This window comes from Alligator mississippiensis, chromosome 12, assembly GCF_030867095.1.
Source record: "Alligator mississippiensis isolate rAllMis1 chromosome 12, rAllMis1, whole genome shotgun sequence".
Lineage (NCBI taxonomy): Eukaryota > Metazoa > Chordata > Crocodylia > Alligatoridae > Alligator > Alligator mississippiensis.
In genome coordinates this window covers 59,176,078-59,200,278 of record NC_081835.1, presented here as the reverse complement: position 1 = coordinate 59,200,278, position 24,201 = coordinate 59,176,078, and the positions used below count along the sequence as shown (strand labels likewise).

At 51.7% G+C, this 24,201-nt stretch overlaps 1 protein-coding gene across 1 annotated transcript in view; it reads right to left on the bottom strand.

Annotated features, from left to right (window-relative positions):
• The window catches only part of ASS1 (argininosuccinate synthase 1), a 65,757-nt gene that overhangs the window by 4,662 nt on the left and 36,894 nt on the right, over positions 1-24,201 (bottom strand). Inside the window, exons 11-14 of the mRNA XM_014610553.3 lie at positions 23,271-23,355; positions 20,818-20,882; positions 10,603-10,734; positions 939-1,095 (exon numbers count right to left, since the gene is read on the bottom strand). Coding sequence (XP_014466039.1) covers positions 939-1,095; positions 10,603-10,734; positions 20,818-20,882; positions 23,271-23,355 — 439 coding nt within the window. The remainder of the gene's footprint in view (positions 1-938; positions 1,096-10,602; positions 10,735-20,817; positions 20,883-23,270; positions 23,356-24,201) is intronic.

Here is a 24,201-nt window from a genome sequence, read left to right as displayed (position 1 = left end):
AAACCACTCGGTACAAGTCCACCGTCTAACCTATTAGTCAAACTACGCAGTCAACTGTGACACAACCACAGGGCATAACACCTTAACCTGCCACAGGTAAAGCCAGAGGCCAATGGTAGCCAATGCCTGGCTGCTGCAAGGGCTTTTAAAATATGCTCAAGAGATCCCAGAAAGGGGCCACAACCCCTCTAGAGAGGAAAGCAAAAACCCTCACAGTCCATACGAATCTGGCCAAGGGGGAAAATCCCTTCCTGATCCCAATGTGAGGTGTAGTGTAACCCTAAACATGGGTGCAAGAGCCTCTAGCCAGGAGCCTCCACATTTCAATTCCAGCAGGAGCACTGGCACATCTCAGTCAAAATCCCTAGCCTTTGCTGCAGCCAACACCCAGCGCTTCTACGGGAGGCAAAAACCATCCTTCCTGACAGGTGCAACAACAGGAGAGGCAAAAAAAAATCCTTACCAGCCCCACTTGGCAAGCAGAAAAGCCCAGAAGCCTGGGAAATATCCACAGCAGAGCACAGGCACAGCTACCCCGAGCTCATCCCTAACCAACACCAGCACCACCTCCGTGCATCCCTGTACCTCCTCCTCTTGTACCATGCCTGTACCGCCTCTGCTTGAACACCTCCAATGAAGGAGTTTTGCTTGTGGCCAGACTGGCACATGGGCTTCACCTTCCATAAGGCAGAGGATGGGCCCAGGGGAAATGCGGGACAGAAAGGCTCTCTCCAACATCTCTGCCTGTCTGCGGCTCTGCCAAGCTTTCAGGAGTTTGGGAGTGCATTGGTCATGCCTGCTCCCAAGGCATGGAGAAGGCAAAGTGCAAGTCTTCTCCAGGGAACCCGGGAGAGTCACCAAGAGCCAAAGATGCCCTGTCCTAACAGCATTCACCATCACCCCCACCAGATACTGGTATATTGTCACCTCCAGCTTACCTCACCAGCTCCTCATTGTACAGGGACTGAGGTGACTCTCTGCCCAAGATGTAGACCTGGCCCTTGAAGACAGACACACACACTTTCCCTTCCACCAGCTCCTGGGACTTGTTGATGCAGTGGCGGACGAATTCGCACTCTGGGCTGTACCAGAAACCTGCAGCAAGGACAGAGAAACAGGCTCGGTTTTGCAGCTGACACTTCTTTTTCTTCTTGGATGTGGATAAAGGAAATCGTGGTAAATTAATCTGACCAGGAATGCTAAAATGACCTAGACGCTAATTTACATGACGCACCAATATGGTAGAAGCCAGAGGAGCTTTGATTATTGCTGATTGCTAGATGGTTTTGGTGGAGGGAACCTGGTCTAGGAGCTAGAACCGGGCAATTGAACTCCTGGGGTCTATTACCAGAGATGTCAGGGACTTGCTGTGCGAGCCTGAGCGAGTCGCATCACCTCTCTTGAGTTTTGGGTTGAGATGAGACTAAAGATCGTCTCCCTGCAGAGTAGATGGGGACAGGGGTGGGGCAGTCATCCATTCTTGCTACAGATCAAGAGGCACAAGTTGAAGCCTCACTCTAGACTCATCTTCAAAGGCCACCTTAAGCCGACCTGAGTAAAAAACAGGGAAGGGACTCAGCCCTCCAGCCCGGGGAGTCAGAGGTAATAGGATGCGGTGCTAACCACGTTGCTTTATTGTTCATCATTGTCTCCCACTGATATGCCTCAACCACGTGAGTGCAAGAGGCCATCTAGGTTCAGGCAGACTTTGGGCTATCAGGTTGAGTGGTTTCACCCACTTGTGCCTTTAAACCTCCTCAGGATCCTTAGCGGGGAAGAGGTTAGAAGAGGGAAAATCACTAATGTTACATAAAAAATGCCAAACAAGCCCTCGAAAGGAGCCGGGGGGCGGGAGGCGGGTCCTCCCAGCACAGACGTATGACTCTTCTGGGAGACCGTAACTGCTTTCTGGTGAATCTGAGTTAGAGGAGCAGGACAGGAAGGCAGAAGTGCTTTTAAGCTATGGCTGGAGTTAGAGATGTATTGGGAACAGGCCAGTGGGAGGGGTGTGGGACGCGCATCAGGACAGAGGGGCATCAGGACAGAGGGACATCAGGACTTTTGGGGCAGCACTGGTGAAGGCATCTGAGTTTCTCTGAAGGGGATGAGAGGAAAGGAGCCCTGGGTGTTTTGGGTGTTGGGAGCAAGGGTTAATCCCAGGGACTGGACACAGCTCCTCTGCTCACAGACAGGAGCCACAGCACTCCCTCACCCCCAGGACCCCACAACAAGCTCCTTATAACCCCGCTTATAACCACCGTGCACCAAAACAGAAACCCCTGAGCAGAAGGAGAGGAATCTTCGAAGCCGGGCCTCAGCCCATTGCTTCCTTTCTTCAAGCCCCAGTGAGGACCCCTTTGGACCAGACCGCTCCAGTAAGATAACACAGGCCGGGGGGGGGCTGACCTCGGGGGCTTTATCAGGCGAGAGAATCAGGGCCCATATGTCTCAGGCTGCCACAGGTAGGCTCACCTTCCCCAGCCCTTTCTAGAGTAACGCTGCGGCTGTCACTCTGCAGGACAGACGCGTCTCTGCTTTCCTCCCTCCGCGGGCTGCCGAGGGGCCTTACAGGCACATCTGTCTGTCTGAGCCCCAATTGTCACCGGCATCCTAGCCCCATCCCCCGGGAGGGACCTGGGACATGGATTGTATTCCGGAGTCCCCTGAAAGCTGTCAGGGAAGTTTCGCTCGCTCCTATTGGCAGATTTAGCGCGAAGAAATTGAAACAAGCTCATCCTGGAGCATCTCTCACATGCACGCTCTGTCAGTGCCAGGGAAGGTGCTGGGTTGATGCCCAGGTGCCCTGTGTTTAACTCTCATACAGACAGAGACCACATGAGTTTCCCCACCCTGCCCTGGCAGCATGCTTCAGTCCTGAGCTGTCAGGAGGCTGCTGGGCTAAAGAGGAGATTCATTTAGCGTTTGGCCTCTCTGCTGGGGCTGCCAGCAAGTGCACTGGGTTTTGGATGAGAATCCACTTGGAACCATCAATGTCATTACTCACAAGCCAGTAACTCGAGGGCATCTTTTGGTTGCAAGGGGCCAGGATTGGCTTTGAACTGGCTGCCTAGAAAGGACAGGCTGGGCAAACACCTTTCCTACCAGGCATGATTCCCACAGCAACTCCTTGTAGGTTGGATTTTGGATTCATTCTTGCTGCCCTCAGCAGGGAAGGCAAAGGAGGCATTTGGCCTCAGAGGGGAAGAGAGGAAACAGGGAAAGCTGTCTGAGTTAGTGCCAGAGCTCGGAAGGAAGTCACATACACCCTTCCCCAGACAGAAGGCAGTGGGGTCACCATGTCCCTGAGCCTGGATCCCAGTTCACAGAGAAGGGACAGGAAATATCTGCAGCTCCTTGGTGGAAGATACTCCCATCAGGAATCAGGAGCAAGGCTGGGGGTACCAGGGATGAGTCGTGGGAGCTTTCAGAACAAAATCCCGGGGTGGCAAGGCTCTGATGAGTGCATCTGTTCTCAGCTTGCTAAAGAAAGCTAAATACTTTATCGGAGAGTCTCCTTGCCAAGGCTGCAGCTTCAGTGGCAGGTGTTTAAGCCTATGTCACCCAAGCCGTGATATTTGGATGGCTTTTGATCTGACTTGGTGACTGGAAGAGCAGTATCTGCAAACGAACAACCAATCTGGGAGAAAAACCACCACCCGCTTTCTTCTAGTACCCTGTCAGCCAGCTTCTCAGGGACAAGATTGGGTATCCTATGTGAAGAGAGAAGGCCTCCTTGCATGGCAAGAACAGTGCCGCATGGCCACACAGGGGTTCCCAGAGGCGGGTAGAGTATAGCTGTATGGGGCTACATGCAGTGCAGTCTGAGGGCTTTGCATGGGAACCAAACAGGGAAAAGGACTGCAGCTGCAGGTCAGGGAAAGAGCGCGCCCTGACAGCCTGCAACTCTACAGTCCAGCTCTTGCCGGGGGAAGAGCAGATGTGTGCATCTTCACATTCAGCTGCTGGGTGCCAAGTGCCTGCCCAGCTGACTAGCAAATGGGTCCTGGGTCTCCTTGACTGGCAAGAGCACCCATCCTGACAGCCAGGCCTCAACCTACTGCAACGCCAAGCGCTTGCTGATGGGGAAAGCACAAGCGCTGGTAGGGCCCCGGGTCCTGCCTGCCTGCCATTCCTGTGCACTGTCCTGTCACTAAGTATAGTAATTAGCCCATTAAGCCCCCTGAGACCTAGAATAAAGACAGGGAGATAGAGAAAGAGATAGGGGGAGAAAGAAAGGGATTCTATTTAAGTGTCTTCAGTGATCCAGAAGTTTTATCTCTCTAATCTCTGCCTCTCTCTGCTCACACACAGGTGCCCTCTCAGCTTTCCTTTCCCAGCTGGGCTTTGGGGACTTGGGGCTGGGAGCCATTAAGGGAACACAAAGGGTATTTTTCTTTCCTTGTTGGCCACAAAGTCAGGTTGGATCAATGCAGCTAGGGAAGAGGCCACTCCACAAGCTCCAAACTCCTTGCATGGGGTAGAAGGTGCCCCAATCCAAGATGCGCCTCCATGGCCACCAAGCTGATTTGCATCTCTTTGACTGGTGTTTTGCAGGCTCACACCACGAACTGAAGGCAGGAGAGGGCTGGGAGGACAGGCATGTTCTTCTGACATGGCTCGGTCGGTCGTTGCAGGGATGGAGTGCATGGTGGCCAAGGCAAGCTAATTTCAATGCCTCCCCTCTAGGTATCCTTCAGTGGGGACACGCAAGCTCTGGTGTGGTTGCTCCATTTCTCCTGCCTGCTCTCTCAGGGCACACGGCGTCTTCAGATGCCCAGGAGCAGGAGCTCCAAATACTGATGCACAACCAACCCCTTCGGCTCTGCTGGAGGGTATAAACGAGGGTATAAATGTACGTGGAACACTTCACACTGAAGTACTTCCAGGTTGTTCCTCTTTCATCCAGGGGTAATTTTGATGTGGTGCAGCACTTCATCATTTTGCATCATCTGGACCCTCGCTCTTTGAGGGCCCGAAGCACCACAAATGTTCTGTTTGTCCATACTCCGATTTTGCAACGTTGCTGTAGCCCTGTGGTCCCACCTGGCTGCTCAGCGAGTTAGCAGCTTGACTGCAGATACCACGCTGACTCTTCTTCTGGTATTAAAGCATTATGGCAGGTGACAAGCGATCTAAAGGTAGGTGTTGAGCACTCGAGGAGTTGTCTTGGATGAGGATATTTTTGTCTGCATATCTAGCATGTCATAAAAAGGACAGGAGACAGGACAGGGACACGACAGTGAGACTTCATGAGCTGAGAAGGACTGAGCCAGGCCAGCACTTGGGTTGGATGGAGTCAACAATGGAAGACCTGAGTGCTGCAGCGGTTGAGATCTGTCGTTCCCTACGTGATTCTCTCTCATCTGGGTTGATCCTGGGCCAATACTCAGCATCCTGTGCTTCCAGAGACACCACAGAATCACAGAAAAGTACAGCTGGAAGGGACCTCGGGAGGTCATCTACTCCAACCTCCCAGCCATCTTTGAGGACATACGTAAAAACAAAGTCCTAACCACTGCTTCTTGTTGAGGATGCCTTAATCCCATCAGAGTGCAAATCTTGGAATGGAAGCCAAATTCTTCCTGACCTCAGGGGTCACATTTGGCCTTCTTGACTTCCCCTTGCTGTTCCCATCAGATGTAGAGTAGCTCTTCACGCCCTGTCTTACACGGTGTTACAACATGAAAGCAAGCCATTATAACCAGCTGCGCCCTTCAAGCCCAGGCCCAATGCTCATGCATCAGTTTGCTGCATTGCTAAAATGCTTTGGGCTCCTTTATGGAAAGGCGGCAGTGCACATAAGCCCAGTGGCACAATCGCCATCAGGCTAGGAGCCCAGCTCAAAGGAAATAAACTTTCTCCTTTAAACAACAAGCTAAAGTTAAAGCTTTTGTGATTTAAGAATGATTTGGGATTTTTTTTTCTTTCCCTGTAATGGAAAAAAAATTAAATCCAAGACACATTAAAATAATAACCAGCTACTTAAATACTGGATCTGACATCTCCAGGTGTGAGGCGCTCTCCCCACTCCCTCCCTCTTCACCCCCCACTGCAAACAAATTCCCCACTTGAAGTGATCCGGCTTAATAGCCTTCCCACTTTGTAACTGCAATCCAGCCCTAATCATTTCAATCTGATGGAGCAAACAAGGTCTGTGGGAGACAATGGCATTTAAACACCTGGTCCTACCTGGCAGGGTGAGGGGAGCAGAAAGCTACAGAAGTCTGTTTCAAAGTCGCCTTCCCACAATGGGATCAATCGGGGCAGAGGGGTTGGGGGGGGGGAGAGGAAAAAAAAGATAAACACTAATTCTCTTAAATTCAGAGACTAGTTACAATAATTAGGTGTTAAAGAAAGATGAGAGCATGAAAGCCAGGTCTCCAGCAGGCCCCCTCGGGTGGGTGGTAACCTCACACTAGCAATAGGATAAAATTGCTCTTCGTGTCCTTTATTCCAGGCTAGACTCGAGCTGAATTATTAATTATATTCATGCTCCGTCTGACAAGGCTCAGCTGTTATGATTCTTTCCTGGCTGGGGTCCTGGCTGAACCAAAACTGGGGTCTCCAGCTCATGACCCCACTGCAGAAGAGGATGCTAGCAGTAGCTATCTTTTATCAAGGCAGGCTATCCTTGGTTCCCCAAAAACCTCGTGTTCACAACAGTCAGCAACACCCCCCCCGCTACTTAGGAAATCAACAGCTAGATCCTGGACGTGCAATGCAATGGCCACTATACAACAACCACAAAAATCTTTAGCCAATTCATACAACAAACAGCACACAAAAAACCCACAACACGCAAGACAGCCTTAACTCTGCCCCCAGCAGTGCTGCCAGTCTAAAATCTTCCCTATTTTCTTCCCCTCACCTCTCAAGAAGGAGTCTCCATAACTTTATTTGCATGCTGATCTTGCGAGGTCCCTTCCAGCCCCTTACAATATATGAATCTATATATATGCGATTAATCCTTAGCAGAATTGTGCCTTGACTTCTACTGCTCTGACCCCCTTGGCTAATATAAGCCTAGGGCATTACTACTGACTTAAAGCAAAGTTTGGCTAGCCGTGGTCTCAGAGAAAGAGCTGGAACAGATCCTGACCTGGTGCAAGATGAACAGAGCCATGCTGATTTGGACCAGCTAAGGATTTGACTCCACCTCTCTGTCGTTAGAGAAGTCATGGCTAGCACCCTGCCAGGCTGAAGCCAGCATGTCTGGAGTAGTACTAACAAACCCACCAGTGGTTCTGTCAAAAGCTCTCCATGCTGGAACTGGCTGCTGCCTCCAGATGAAGCAGCCAGATGACTATCTTGTGGAAAGGTTACTCGCTAAAAAGGTAATTATCAGTTTCAATTTTCTAACATCTGGCTTTGAGAAAGCCTCGTTGTTGATTCACCGAAAGGAGACTGAGCTCAGATTTCCGCAGAAAAACCCATGGCTTCCACGCGGACAAGGACGAGGATGATGCTAGTTTAATGTTCTGCCTGGGAGCATTTCAGGCAAGGTGCACAGAACTCACTTCTGCTCACCAGGAAAATAAGACGACTATTACCCCCAAAAGACAATAATCCTGTTGCTTACCAATAGCAAGGGCATTTAGAAATAAAAAAGTTTCACTTTTTTTTTTAATATATGGTAATACAGAATAATACAACGAAATAAAAATAATGAGAGGCAGGTGCTGCAGCAGAAAAAGAATTAAAGCAATGGAGGTGGGGAAAGAGAGGGGCTGGATTTGGAGTAACACTCTTTTTGATCAGCACAAAGGAGGCCAGTGATGGACCCCCAAGGAAAACATCCTTGCTGTGGCCAAAACCCACCTCTGCAGAAGGCCAGAAGCACAAGACAAAGGCATCCCTAAAGCCATCGAAACAGGACTTAAACAGCACATATGCTCCTGCACCAAATGGGGGAACGGACAGAGACTGAGCTGTCGGAGGGAGTTGACTCGAGGTTGGGGAGGAATTGCTGAGGAAGGAGCCAAGAGCACAGGAAGGCTTGGGCATCTGTCTTTGGATGGACAGAAATTAGCACTGCTACCTCTTGTGAGAGCTGATGGGAGGGTCTACACAAGACGTTTACTGCAGAGTTGACTAATTAGCTCTGTAGTAAAGTCTCAGCGTCTACACGTGAGGCCCTATAGATCACAGTAAACTAACAAACGCTGCCCTAGGATAGTAGTTGTCAACACAAGTGCTATCCTATGGTAGCATTATTTAGCGCACCACAACGCATGTGTAGACCCTGACGGGGCTGCTGGGACACAAGGGTGCTTCAGTGTGGGCTAGCTTAGTGTGGGCTGCCAGCTAGCCCCACACTGGAGCACCCTCGTGTCCCAGCCTTCCCCTCTGCAGCACGCTGAGCCGGGTCGGGGCAGCCCCAGGCTGGCAAGCTGATCCGCCAGGCCCCCTGCCAGCCGAGGCTGCTCCAGCCTGGCTCAACTCCTGGGCACACATTCAAACGCAGTGCCCAGGAGCAATAAGCTCCGGCGCAATCAACACTGGAATTTATGTTGCACTAATATGGCTTGTAGACGCATCCAGTGTTTCCTTCAAGCCCCAGCTCCCAAAGTCTTGTTATTTCATAAGATGTCAGCCTTTGGTTTAAAAAGTATATTTCCAGCTTTGGTTATTGTGGAGAAAACCAATAAATGTGACCAGAATGAAGTCAGGGGACAAGTAAAAGAGTCAAAACCACATGACTGTTATGGGGGGGAGGAATCTCATCCCTTCCAGCAGACTTTGTTTCTCCATTAATGCAACACACCCCATGTGTGCAATATGCAGGGACACAGATGCTCTGTCATGAAATAGTCCAGTTGTGAGCTCATAGAAACAAAACATGGCTTTTGCAAGTGCAGGGAGGAAAAACCATGTTTGCTTTTAGGGGATCTAGAAATGAACTTGGTTTCCTTAATTTAATTCTAAATAATGGCTCCATTTATGCATGGAGTGGCTACAGCACGGACACCAGCAAGTACAGTGAGGAAAGTGGGGGTGGACCACTCAAGAACAACCTTCCCTGAAGTAGAAGAGTCAGGTCCCATTTACCCACGGGTCCCCCTAGCTCCAGCCCCTGTTGGCAATGCTGGGAGCTTGGAGCTGAAACCAAGACCCATCAACCTTTCCCCATGCAGGAGGCTGAGCATCAGACAACAGCAGGTGTCCATCATTGCTCACCTGGGCTGGAGATGAACCAGGGACCATCTGCATTGTGTGAGCCAATTAGGTCCTCCACCCTTTTCTGATCATTCGCACCCCAGTAATAAACTCAACTCAACTGTAGGACTGGCCACGTGACTGGCAGGCTGAGCTCTCAGATGCTGCGGTCTCCTAACAACAAGCTGGTCAGAGCTGCCTTAAAAAACCAAACTTTGTCTCCTGCTTCATTGTGTTGCTCCATCCAACCAAACCCTTGATAACATAAAAACGCACAGTGCCCCATTGTGGGCTACACACCGCATAGCACGTTTCTTCAGTACAACGAATGTAGGAGCAAAATGCTTAAGGGCTCCAGGGAAGGCTTGGACAAGATCTTAACATGCACCTCCTCCCCCATAAGAGCTGTCCGTGCAGCAGGTCTGCAAAATTCAGCTCTGGGTGTGAAGCCTCTTGAGCTATAGAAGCATTTGGGCCTGATACTACTTTCAGTTCAGGCTTAAATCCTGTGGCTGCATTTCCAATATGTGAAATGCAAGCCACGGATATATCCCCTTGTAACACACCCCAACATATCACACTTTACAAGAGAGCAGCTTGTGGCATTAAGGTCACTGGTTTGTAAAGGTTTGTAAACCCCACACTTGATGCTCCAAAGCCCACATAATGCACTTGGCCAACGACTACCTTCTTGACTGCCTCAAGGGATGGGCATATGCCCTGAAGCATGAGATCTGATCCCCACACTAGGCAACCCAGCACAGGCACAGGTCCTCATGGAGCAGACCAGCCTTTTTACAAAAACCCAGCTGCAGCATGTTGCTGGTGACCTCCTGCAGCAGTAATGGAGCCTGCGTGTCACAGCAGTGGGGGTGAGGGATGGACTGAGCAGCAGAGTTAAGTCTGAGCTCCCCGGACGCTTGAAGGTGTTGAGCCTGGGACTTTGCTCCTAATCAGTACCTCTCCACGGGTGCGGAGAGAACTCAGTCACCTCCTTGACATGGTTGTGGCACTCTCCAGTGACACATATTGTGCTCAAAAGGAAACACAATTATTTCTGCAATATCAGCCACCCTACAGGATATCCAGAGTTGCTCTAGATTCCCACCAGCTTAAGGAAGACAGAGCACAGCCCTCTAGCTTTGCAGTGGCTTGTCTCCGGAGAACCTCCACTTCTGCAGGTGCATCAAGACAAGGCTGCTGCACTGGAGTCAGAGTAAACCATTCAGCTCTGGCATGTGCTGGATGACAGGAGAGGCTTTACCCATCTCTACCCAGCCCTGAATTTCGCAGCCTATATCTATTTCTGGTAAAGCTGAAGAAGTCAAACGAGCAAGTGGTACTTGCTGCCTTTAGCAGCAACGGGGCCTGTGCCGTTCTGGGGGTGTGATGGGAGGAGGGGGGAGCCTCAGTTTGCAGGGGATGAGCGAGGATGACGGTACGTACCGTTGTACACCAGCTCTGAGAATTTCAAGGCGAGCCCCTGCTTGATTTTCCGCACCTCCCGGTCCATGGTAAAGGCCTCAATATCTAAATGAGCGTGGTAGAGGATCGTCCCCGCTGGGGTCTCGTAGATACCTAGCCATTTTTCCAGGCAGGGGGAAAAAAAACAGAAAAAGAGAGAGAAACGCGTGAGCCCGAAACTGTCAGCAAATGACAAAAAATAATGACTTGGCTGACAGAAAGAGCCATGGTCGAGCCCATTCAGTCCCAGCTTGCTGTAAAATGCATCTGTCATTATATTCATGCTGGGGCCGAGACAGTCCACTCCGCACCTTGTGGAGAAAATTTCTAGATTCCCCTCTTTGAAGAGGCACTCTGAAGAGGCTAAATGACAGGGTAGAGGAGCCGATTCCCCCGCCGATGCATGCCCACCGGTCTGCGGCTGAAAACCTGTAATTAAACGAGCGACGCGGGGCACAGGCGCGGGGAGCCGGGGGCCTGAAATACCCTCCTCTCCCCTCCGCCGGCGCGAGAGAGCGCCGCGCCTCAGCTGTGCAGAAATAAGGCTACCTGGGGGACGGGAGTGCCACCTCCTTTGGGGCTGTCGACCCCCCCAGCTCTCCCCTCCCCGCCGACCTTTCTGCTGCCTCCGGAATTGCAGCAGAGCTTAGGAAACAACCTCCGCACAAGAAGTTTAATTATTGTGATGACTGACTGCCGTGGGCCCAAGCTGGGGGGTTTCTGGAGGCTGGGGCAGAAAACCCAGGACCGTCCTTTGTTCCTGCGTCTCTGGACTGGTTTTAAATCGACTTATTTTTTGGTGGAGCCTGGGACATACAGCATCTTCCTTCCCCTCCGCATCACGCACGCATGTGCTGCCTGGTGATGAAACGTAGATACGCTGCCACGTTAAGACATGGCAGGGATCTGCAGGGCCACGTGCATATGCACACGCTCTCTGGACATACCAGATACAGCAAGGGCACTCACCAAATGTACAAACACCGCTCCCAAAAAATACCTGCCCAGCATGCACACAGTACCGTACCTAGACTCCTGGTGGCCCCGAGCGAACTTTTAGTATCGGACCCCCTCTTAACCAGAAATAATGATAATACTAATCAGACTATGGAAGAAAAATTACCATTTTGGGCCCCCTTTCTGTCCAGGCTCCGGGCGGCCGCCCGGTTCACCCATGCTTGTGTCCGGGTCTGCATGCACACGCAACATATCTAGCTGCAAAAACACCCCCACCCATGCCTGTCCTGCCCTCGACCTGTGTGCAAACCCATAAAGAGCATCCCCTGCCTCTCCCACCTTTTTCTCCCTAATTCCTAACATGGAAACGCAAACATCCCCCTTGTTGTGAACACTGTTTTTATCCGCCTGCATTTGGGGTCGCAACAACGCAACTCGGGGTTTAAGGGCGACTAGTTAAAACCCTGCGGCAGGCCCAGCAGGGGGAGCTCACACATTGTGTTTTGTTGTATCACACCACAAAAGAAGGAGACACCCCCAAAAGTTGCTTCCTAGCAAACACCCCTGGAGATCTCCGACACACCGACTTGTGCTAACACCTAAAATCAAGCGGGCAGTTTGCAGGCCTAGCAGTTTTGTGGGTCCAGCCCACGCACATGGGCTGTTTTCAACTACATAAAACAAGGCAAAAACTCAACCCGCTGGAAAATCCAGCACAAACCAACAGCCGTCCGAACCCCTTGCAGAGTGGCCATGGAAACACAAAATGACTCGGTGATGGAAAGTGCCTTTGTCTGTGTTCTGGTACAGAGGACGCGCCGGGCCAGACTGGATCACCGCGCCAGAACATCCCCGCAGGGATTGCCTTTTTATTTGCAGTTTGTGCAGCGCCTCGCACGGTGGGGTCTGACTCTGTGACCAGGGCTCCTACGTGCCACGGTAACACAAATAAAATCAGGACCATGCCCTGCCAACACCACCAGCCAATACTCGAGGTATCCGAGCTAATGGCAATCACGGTCACAGGGCAGAGGACGGACAGAGAGGAGGGGGAAGGAAATTCCTTCCTGATCCCTGGAGAGATCATACAAGGTCTTCCAGCCTGGAGAGTGATTGCCGGTAGGCCTGTTCACATAATGATCGGCGCTGTTACTAGACACAGATTTATCCAGAGCTTTGAATGCAAGGAAGGAGGCAGGACAGAAGAAGGTACCACACTGACCACTATGACTGTCTGGGAATGCCCTCGCTAAATCCCACTTCTCTTCAACGCCATGAATGACACCAACTGTGTCTCGGAGCCGTGAGGCCAGACGCGGTCCTACTGGCACCTGTCTCAGCTTGGACCATGGTGCCCCAGGCAAGGAGGGCAAGCAGCGGGGCTGCTGTTAGCAGGGTGCCCTTTGGAAGGCCAGCTTCCAGTAGCAGAAGACCTCCCGCAACTAGTGGAGGCTGCCAAGGGGGGATCCCCTTATTGCTTCCCGTCAGCCTCAGCCAGCACCACCTGCTTGTGTCCAGAGCCTGGAGAGGGAAAGCAATGGCAGCAGTCCCCTGCCATCACTATAGAAGCCACCACAATGTTACGGAGGTGAAAACCATGCTGCATCTTTCTCTTGGGGACTGCCGCATGACTCAGTGATGTGGCCTGGAGGCAGTTCGGTCCTAGATATTATTCTGGAGTGAACAATGTTCACCATCAAACTACCCAACACAGCTACCCAACTCCTACAACTGCTGACATTTAATGAGGAAGAACAACCATGCTTACGGCACCAGACCAGGGACTCGGGTTCAAATCCTGAGCTCTCTCTGTCTCCTCGTGTGACACTCAAACCTGACGTGGGTTCCTGTTCCTCTCCAATGGCTGGACCATGCGCAGACACTGCCACACCTGTTCTCCCTGGTTGGGAAGCAGGGACAGGTGAACACACTGCTGTAAAGCACACCAGAGCAGGAATGGACAGAAGTACGTCTATCCTGGGGCATCCCAGAGAGCTGGCAGCTAAGACTGTGCCTCACTGCCAGGCAACAGGTTGCCTGTAGCAAACAAATGCTCCTGGATGCACACAGGCAGATCAAACCTAACCTGGTATATATTACACCAGAAGTGTTTCACCCCAGTTCTTTGCTTCATCTGTCCACTGCTGCTTCCACACTGGTGACATGAGTCTAGAGCGGGTAATTAGCAAGTCCCAGGGTACCCGGTCGTTTGGGCTAGGAAAGCAAAGGACAGCCAGGCATCCCACTCGTCCCATCAGTCCCTTGTGAGCCAGTGGCTACAGCAACTGAAATGCCTCATCCACACTAGCCCAATGGCTTGCTATGTTTAGCAGGAGTGGGGACCATGACCGCCCATTACACCGGGTAAAATGTTTGTCTGTCCTTGCCTGCAGAAGTTCTTGCCCTGGTATCTGGACAGTTTAATCCCTGCACACAGCCAGGTCCAGGGGACTCTCACTGACTCAGTTTCCCCATCTGTAATGTGGGGACAACCCCACTCCTTTCCTCCCATGCTGAGGTCTGTCTCACCAGTTTTGACTGCAGGCAGTTCAGCATGGGGCTTCCCTGGGTACAGGGATAGCACCTAGTGCAAGTTGCACTGTAATGCCGTTGAGGAATAACTCGCCTCTCCTGTCATCCTATGGTGGCTGGGTCTGGAGGTGACAGGAGCTGCTGCCTCAGGTCCCCTGGAGGGATGGGACCATTTGCAGGCGCAAAGCAGTGGCTCCAAACACAAGACTGGAAAGCGATAGAGGAAACCAAGCCCACTGATAACACAATTGAGATGCTCGTGCTTTCCCTTTACAAGGTGTTAAAGTTAATTCGGGCTGATGAAAAGCTTGTTTTTTTGTGTGTCTTCCTCCAGCACCCCCCTGCTCCCCGCATCTTCCCCCCCGATCACGGCAGGGGACGCAGAGCAGACGATTGCTCTCTGTCTGTCTGCTTCTTTATCATTTTTATTTGATTCCTGACAGAAACCTGATGCTAAAAGACTGCGGATCCGGGAGCCTTTGACAGTCGGAGTACGAACTACTGCGCAAGGAGGGGAGGGAGATGACAGCCGTGCTTCCAGCGTCGCCATGGAGGAGACAAGAGACACCTTCAAAGTGACACTCACAGCGTCTCCAAGTGTCTATTTTCATCTCCCCGTGTTTACAGGAAAAAGACAGAGGTGTCAGCGATACAGCCTGGCAGCACTTCAATCACACCATAATTACTGCTGAGAAAGGGGCTGGGGGGTGGGGGGAGTGGACGGGGATAAAAAGGCGGGGGGGAAACAGAGACAGCTGCTGCTGCTTAAAATTTTCTAATTTGTAACCTCTGCTGTCAGCTTACCTCGAATTGAGCAATTTCGCCGTATTGACTGTGATCCGTCAATTTGAACAGGGATCAATGTGCTGACATTCCACAGGCGAGAGCGCAGCGGGATCCCGACAGGCAGGGTCCCAAAGGGACGAGAAACACCATGGGAAAATAGCATTAGGCAAGAGACACCCCCCGGGACGGCGGGATGCACAGGCAGCGGCCATCAGACCCAAGGGCAGGCAGGGGTGTCAGACTGCAAGCTCCTGCGGGGCAGCGGCTCTCGCATCCAAAGTGCCCACCCCGCATCCAGAACAAGGGCACCCTATTGGGGCTATGGCAATATCAATGGAGTCATGAGAGCAGCAAGGAGGAGTGGGGGGACTGCGATGGGTGGGGGAACAAGGAAGAAGAAATGTCTAGACATGTACTGCCGTGGTTCCCACTGGCCGTGCACTTTCAGAGCAGAGCTGAGACCAAGCAGCTGAGCTCGCCATGGGCAGGAAGTCCCTCCAAAGCTCCCAGCCATTATGGGCTGAGGTGGGGGGCACTGGGCAAGCCCGTCTCTACCCCCACGTGGCACTGTTCCAACCTGCCGTGGCCACCCGCCCAGCTGGACCGCTCCGTGGACAAGGACGAGGCTGTGCCTGCCTGACCAAGGAGTCTGAGGGACAGCAAGAGAAAGGAGGAAAGAGCCCCAGGGAACGGCAAAGCTCCGCTCCTCCGATGGCGACGGAGGCAAGAAGCCCAAGCCATCCCCTCCCTTCCTGCTTCCTCCCCACTGATTTCATTTACTTCACTTAATTAGCCCCCCTTCGGAGTTAAAAAGATAATTTGATAATGAGGATGTGAAAAGACGCACTAGGCAGGAAAGCTACTCCCCTGCGCAGCCGCCCCTCTTCTGCCGCCCCACGGCGCTTGGCAGCACAGCCCCATTGTCGGCGGCAGGCAGGAGCCGAGCTGCAAGCCCGAGGCTCCCAGACCACCTATTCATTAGCCACCTTCCTCGCTCTGCAACAAACACAACCAAAGCCGGGAGTCAAAGGCAGGCACAGGGCTGCCTGCCTTGCTCACTCCTATTAGCCCTTAATGAACCTCAATTAGGTGCTTGGTAAAAAAAAAAAAAAAAAAAGAAAGAAAATCAATATAAATGAATTGCACTTCCTCCCACCACCTCCTGCTCCAGTTGACTCCTCAGGGCTTGGACAACGGGCATGGAGGAACGTCTAGGGAAGCTCTAGCACAGGTGGCCATTAAGGGATGGGCTATAGAGAGGAAGGAAGATTTGATCCCTTTCTCCCCCCTCCCACCTGGGGTGGGGCAGCAGTGTTTAAGTCACCTTGTAATGCTCTCGAGGCTGGAGTTGGAGCCTTGCGCTGAAGCCAACCTAGTCCATGGGTACAGGATGGCCACCCATGATGCTAGCCACGGCACTGCCTTGGAGACCACTGCCTACAGAAACCAGCGTGCTCTAAGCACACTGGCCCAAAGGGCCACTAGGCTCAGACAGCCGTCTTGGCTTCACTCATGCCCAGGAGGGATCAAGCAGCTCTGGCTGGCGTAAGCAGAGAAGCAATGGGTAGATTCAGCTTTCTATAAGCAGTGGAGAAGGAGCAGCCCCACGGACCACACTTGGGTCTGCAGAGTTCCAGCACGGACCCCCGTGGGCACCGTCTCCCATGCCGAAGCAGCCTGTGGAGGCTCCTGATCCCAGCACACACCTTGCCACTTCCACCTGCACTCCACTCACAGCCAGGCCCCAACCCTGCCAAGAGAACCAGGCGGGCAGAGTCTTTTGCCCATGGGGAGCCCCACTGAAATTAGGTGGCTCAACCCAGAGGGGTTTGCCCACCTCGTTGTCTTTGATGAAATGCAGCCTAAGTCAGGCTGGACATCCCACGAGAGCTATCACATGGGAGTAGCTTGCTCCTTGCCTGAAGTCCAGGAAGAAACAAACACCGAGACCAGATTTGCCATTCCCAGGGTCCAGGTGGCCTCTCTGTAGTCAAGAAGACAGTAATGTGCTGCAGAAAATATAGGACAAGCCTGATGAGCTCCCCCCACCACACACTAACATCCCTGAGAGCTTAACTGCGGGACACTGGTTCAACACATGTTACATACAGGACACTGCCAAAGTAGCTCTTGCTCGGGCACTATTTGTATGTCCCACTGTATCAACACCCAGCCCTCTTGGGTGCCTCTTACAGGGATCATCAGGCTTACTCAGCTGCCCCTTGCTTTGTCCCTGTTTCCTCTGGGAACCAAGACGGATCCCCATGCCACCGGTGTCTACATGGAAGAGCTCCCTCATCGTTGCATATCCCAGGCTCTGAGCATGTATCACTGGGGCACTCACCTGCTCAACCAACTACTTCATTCCTGTGCTCAAGGCAGTCCCTAAGGCCTTGTCTAAACACAAGTTGTTTGGCTTTTACCTAGTTGAAGCTTTTACCTAGTTAAAGGAGGACAACACCCTCCCCCACGATGCAAGTACAATTACGCCAGCGCTAAGGCCTTGTCTGCATGGACACAGTCTGGAAAGTTAATCCTATCCAACAGAAAATGTACATTGAAAGCGGTCTGACTAAACCACATTAAAACCCTGTGTGGACATGCTCATTCAGAATGAAACTGAGCTGAATTCATCCTTAGAAGTAAACTAAGCTCCATTGATGAGGCTCATTTTAATTCTGACTCTGAGTGACCATGTACAAGAGATTAAATCACTTTAACTAATACAATTTGAAAAGTTAATTTGGATTCAGTTTCTCAAGTGCATCCCAAGTGCACAGGCCCTGAGGTTAGACAAAGATACTTTAGGGGATGGACTAAGGAACAAGTAACGGAGAGTGAAAACGGGACGGGGACTATACGATGTATCCGTTGCTACGTGCTAATCCAAGTGCCAGCTCTTACCCCAGGGTTAGGGGCAGCTAAACTACAGTAGCCACCTCTCCAATGAGCAAGGGCTAAATCCAGATGGCTAGATCTGTCCTGGGCACTTCTCTATCTCTTAGAGCTCATGCCACTTCGCAGCCTGACCAACTGAAGTGTGCCAGCACAAAGCTGTCGCCTACCCTAAGGTACCGCTATATCACTATAACTGCATCCACACTAGGGACCATAATATAATTATACTGGCTGAGAAAAGCACCTCACTAACTCTTTCTACTGATACAGAGCTTGTGTAGCACCAGCCCCTGTTCAGCAAAGCGACTAGGCACGAGCTGAAGTCTCATTCAAGTCACTGGGACACAAGAACGTGCTTGAAGTTACACGCGCACTTAAATCCTTTGCCAAATAAAGAGGGGCTCAAGCACGTGCCTACATGTTTTGGCCTCATCCATCAGAGCATCACCACCCCATCCACCCATGCAGTCCTGGATCAGGGCCCCTTGAGGAAGTTGCCTGCAAGGGATACATCATCTGTTTACACGCAAACATGTAGGCGATCACTCAGAGACAACGCGCCATAGATGAGCGTGACAGTTAAATGGAGACTTGAGAAATTATTAGATGTTGCAAGGGTCACTGGAGCATGTCAGTGGCTCTTTAAAAACCAGGAAATCTCCACCAATTACTCAGCGCCCTGGAACTCACGGGCTAATGTTGGGGCTTTTCTGGATTTCTTTTCTCTCTTTCTTTCAACGGCACTTACTAAAAATCAAACCGGGTTTTCAGAACCCAGCAACAAGCTTGGGAAGAAAGCTCTCCTCTGGTGCGCTGAGGGCAGAAGAGGGAGGATTAGAGTTGGTTGTGAAATGTTATCATAATATTTAGCCCTGCCTTGCTGCGAAGGACAAGGTCAACAAAGGGAGCACTTAATTAGATATTAACGAGATTTAAAACAAAAAGGGAAGGAGACAATGGAAGGGAGTGGATAACTAGCCACCTTGTTATTCAGTGCTGAATAGGGCAGCTCCTGCCCCTGGGATTTGCAATTAAGTGGATTGTAAGCAATGCTGGATGGGTTAAAGCCAATCCCAAGAGTTTAAACCAGGCCTACAAGGACAAGTCGAAAGGATACATTGAAAACATAATGTGATTTTTTTTAAATAGTGAGAAATTTGGGGGTGTTCATTGCCCATCTGAAGGCAAACATCAGTTGTGATGCATCCTATGCTTTCCCCAGCACCATGCAGAGCTAGAAGCTTGCATTTGCCAAGAAAAGCTGAGAGTTTCACGTAATCACCTGACTCCAGAGGCTGGGACTTGCAGAAAACCCACTAGCAGGTAAGAGAGGCCTGGGTTTCACTGTACTTTAGCTGCTCTGCGGTAAAGCACTGAAAAGCAGGTAGCCAGAGAGGTGATGGACGCTCCATCCTTCGAGGTTTTTAAGACCTGGCTGGGATGATATAGTTGGGGTTGGTCCTGCTCTGAGCAGGGGGTTGGACGAGATGTGACCTCCTGGTCCCTTCCAACCTGCATGTTCTATCATTCTGTGCCCATGTGTGAGCTCCTACCTCGGTGTAAATGGAAACTAAACTACAGTAGTTAAGCCTTCAGTGACAGGGGGTGAGTTACCCCAGGTGAACTCCCATTTCCCATGGGGCACAAGCACACACAGGCAGTGTCTACAGTGCTCCTGACACACAGTGAAGCATTAGTATGTCCATACCCCAAATAAAGCAAGACTTTGACCACAAAAAAAAAAATCTCATGAGAGTTGGTAAACACGGTTGCTGCCAAACTATTTTTCTAGTGATAAAATAGAACTGGCATTAAGTGTCCGCTGTGTCCCCTGGCAAGATTCATCACTGAAGAGGGAAATTTAAGGTCCCCTTCAAATGAAAACCTTGATCCTAAACTCAGCAAGTCAAAACCGAAGGAAAAGAGGAGATTAAGGATGTTCTTTTTAGTTACGCTGAGTTACGTTGGTGCTTAGAGATTGCAGACAGACCCCACTGTACAAGGCACTTTATGTATCGTAGAATCACAGAAGATGAGGGCTGGAAGGGACTGCAGGAGGTCACATCTAGTCCAACCCCTTGCTCCAAACAGGACCAGCCCCAACTAGATCATCCCAGCTAAGGCTTTGTTGAGCCGGGTCTTAAAAACCTCCAAGGCTGGAGAGTGCACAACCTCTCTGGGTAACCTGTTCCAGTGTTTTACTACCTTCCTGGTGAGAAAATTCTTCCTAATAGCTAACCTAAACTTCCCTTGATGCAACTTGAGACGATTGCTCCTTGTCTTGTCATCCACCACTACTTAGGACAGTCCAGCTCCATCCCCCTTGCAACCACCCTGCAGGGAGTTGAAGGCTGCTATTAAATCCCGCCTTGGTCTTCTCTTCTCCAGACTAACTAAGTACAATTCCCTCAGCCCCTCCTCATCAGTCATGGCCCCCAGCCCCCAAACCATTTTCATTGCCCTCCACTGGGCTCTCTCCAATTTGTCCACATCTTTTCTGTAGTGGGGGGCCTAAAACTGAACCCAGTACTCCAGATGTGAATGCATACAGATGTACACACACACACACATACATGCATGCACCCAGCCTGCAACTCAAGCAGCCTACAGTTACAGGCCACAATCATGGGCCTTTATACCACCAGCATCAGTTGCAATTAGCAGAGACTGTTATTAGGAGTGGAGACCATTGTTAATGACCAGGTACTTGCCTACTATGACAACAGAGACCATACAGGTAGATTCATAAGGAGAAATCCTGGCAATAGGCATACGTTCCCTTTCACTTCCATTAGCAAAGCCAGAATTGCAGGCATGGTGGACTCAGAGCCTGGATCCTGCACTGTTTCCAAGTACCACAGAGCAGGGGTTGCAAGAAACATGTGCTACTCCTTGAATCAGAGCCGTCTGGCCATAGCACAAGCTCAGCCCATGCAATATGGGGGGCTGGATCTCCCAATCCTCTGCTCTGGGACAGGACTGGGTCCTGGGAGAAGGCAACTTATCTAGGAAAGGAGCTCTTACCTCTGGACTTCATCCCAATGAATCGGTTCTCCACAATGTCAATGCGCCCAACACCATGCTTGCCACTGTGAGGAGAAAGCAAAGGAGAGGTTGGGACCTGCATCGCGATCTCCCAGGGACTGTGCAGTCCTGGCATCTCATGAGGACTGCCAAGTGCTGCTCACAGGGACCACGGAGAAAGGGGCCAGAAGAAAGGGATCTCCCCAGGAGGGCCCAAACTGATACCCAGTGAGGTCACTGGCTTTGTGGAAATATCTGTTTAAAGGCTGGAGCCCTGATACCTAGGTCAGATGATCTCCCAGAGAACAGAAATGTATTGGGTAAGGCCCAGGGGCAGACTGGAACGGAACTTGCTCCCCATCACACAGAACCGCCCTCTCCTTCAGGGGTTTCTCACACAAGAGCTCACACCGTCAACCCCACTATTCATCATATGCCATTGATCTGAAGGTGTCCACAGTGCGGGCAAAGACCTGTACTACAGTCAGGAGCCCGCTCCACGAAAGCCTAGCTTTGGGCAGGACTTCCGGAGACCCCACGCGGTGACACTAAGGAGCACCGACTGGAAGCTACGGGGCTTGAGAGGACCCCTGGGTCTTTCTGCATCCAGCTGCTTCAATAGAGACCCCCCTTTGCAGAGCCAAATCCTGTCCCTGCTGATGGAAATGAAAACACCATCTTCATGTCTACGATGTGCAGTTAGCTGCTACTGCACCATATTGGCACGCTACACCCGGCCTCAGCGTCATCACATGTTCGTAGCTCCGGGCACAGACTAGGACCCACAGGGTGAGCAATGCATCTTGAGACCACACCGTGACACCACTCTCTCTGACTTGTCCCACGGAGCCTAGCACCATCCTGGAGACACACGACAGCATGACAAGACAGGGAAGTCCTTCGTGCTGAAGCCATCGATAAGGCTCTGTCAGGAGTCGAGCTGCCTCGCAGCGGGTGGCGTGGGCTGCATAGGATGTGCTATCGAGTCCTCCCTCCCCCCCTTTACCCCCTCTTTGCAGTTTGGTTGGTGAAGAGAAAGTGGGACCCTTCCCAACCCCCAGTGCTGAACCTCGTTGCCAATGCAAATCCCCCTTCCATCTCCGCTCACCGCCGGGGCAGGAAAGAGCTCCGAGGAAATCCACCATTCGACGTGGCATGGCTAGCCACGAGACAAATAAGCAGGCGAGAGCAGGGAGCGGGGGAGAGGTGCTGCTGCCACGGCAGCTGTATTCATGATCGGTGAAGTCATTTTAAAACCACTTAATTAACATTTAAAAAGAGAACTACATGGAAAAGTTCATTCCCATTCAGCTCCAGGGGGATAAAGGCAGAGGCACAAAGGAGGAACGGGACAGGGGAATCTGTGTGGCACTTGGCAAGGGGATGGATGAATGGTTCCCCAGTGCCTGCCTAGTCCCAAGCCAAAGACTGTCTAACTGTGGGACCACTTCCCGCCGAGCAGCAATGCAACGCAAGGCCACGCTGACCATGTGTTCAGAGAAAGGGGCACAGGCCCGTATGCCGGGGGGCCACGAAGGCATGCAGTGACCCGTTGAAAAGGCACTGGACCACTATGTAGGACAGCGTGCTTAGAGTCCTGACCCCAGGGCTGCAACAGGGGCCAGAAGCCAGATCCTGCGCTCACCCCTTGAGTGCAAGTCAGAGGCAGCCTTATGGGTATCAGTGGAGCAACACTGGTGCCAGCAAAGGACAAATCAGGGTTGGTGTGGGGGCACGCAGGCACCCCTTCCCTTCCTTAGGAAATGGTACTGACAGCCCTTTTAAGGGGAACGCACTCCCACGGCCCCACTTTGAAGGATGTGAGGTTGTGTCTTGGGGGCTCAGAGGTGGAGGGGGGAACCCCCAAATATCAGAATCGAACTCAGCAGAAACTCCCCAGGAGCCCACTTACTGGTGCAGAAAGGAGAGGAGAGGGCTGCATTACCAAACCTCCTCCTGCATCTGGAGTCACCATAACTGCAGGAGTAACTTGGACGATCAGAGACAAGGACAGGGATGGGCTGAGAGGATGGGATCCACCTAGCAAACTGGTACCTGGGGTGAGACAACTGGCCAACAGGTACAGAGTGAGGGTCCGGGGCATCTGGTGTTGGCGAGACAGCCCAGCCTGTACTTGGCTGACAGCCCTGGGGCAAGGCTACATCTGAAAACAAATACCAACATGTTCTGGTGCATATTGGGAATGAGGAGACCAGAGCCCTGCCACTGGCACCTAGGGCAGCTTGGCCAAACCCTAGCTCCTTCCTCACTGAGCCACCCAAAGACACGTCCTGTTATCCAGCTTGCTTGTCCCTCATGTGTGCACTCATGGAGTCTCACGCAGCCTGCTCTCGGGGCGTGTGCACATGGCAGCGGGTGATTTTCTGTGCTCATGGCTGGGAAAGATGGAGCGCATGAGAGCCGGCAAGAGAGCCCCTCCCCGCCGCACTTACGCTATCTCGTTCAGGTACACAAACAGCTCCAGGGAGGACCGGTGAGTGGCCCTGTCCTTGACGTTAGTGACCTTCACAGGGACACCTGCGGAGTGAGAGAGAGACACAGAGAGAGGAGGAGACGGGGAGAGGGAGCGGGATCAGCTTTATGATGTCAAGACCACGTCTTAACATCACCCGGAGTGCATTAAATAGATGTGACAGATATGAACTCTAAATAACTTCTTAAAAAGGCATGTCCAAGCTGCCGCACATGGGGAGGGGGGATAGGGGGAGTCAGAAAAACCCTCAGGAGAGAGAAATAAATAATAATAAAAAGAGGGGGCCATAAAAAACGCCCCCTTTCCCTCTCCCCTCTCTCTTTTTTAGGGCCTGTGAAATTGCAACCAGGCCCTTAACTAATTGAATTTCACGCTCCGCAATTGTCTTATGGAACGGCACCTTCTGTCCCACCAGCCACTGACACAAGGCCTGACAAACGACCCAATAGCCAAAGGAGGGGGTTGTCTGGGGTTGGTGGTGGGGGGGGGTGCAATGGAGGTTCGGGTGTGCACACACATGCACACACACACACACGCACACACACGCACGCACACGCACACACAGCCGCTGTAGCGTCTGTTCTGCAGACAAACGCAACACATGCTTCCAGTTATCCGCTTGACAAGAGTGAATGGGAACCCATCTCGGGCCGGTCCCTGGCAGGCTGCGATGAGGTCCGAGGGCTCCATGAATTAATTATTACACCTTTTTTTTTTTTTTAAAGGCGCTGGGTGGGAGGGAGAGGAGCGGGGCGGGAGGGGGGCGGCTGTGAATAGAAAAAGGCATTTTCTTTAGCAGTGTGAAATGAGCAATAAATGTATTAGGAAGCTGACAAGGGGGCTGCGGGGCCCACAAAGAAAAGCTGTGGAGAGTTGGAGGCTAATCTCTC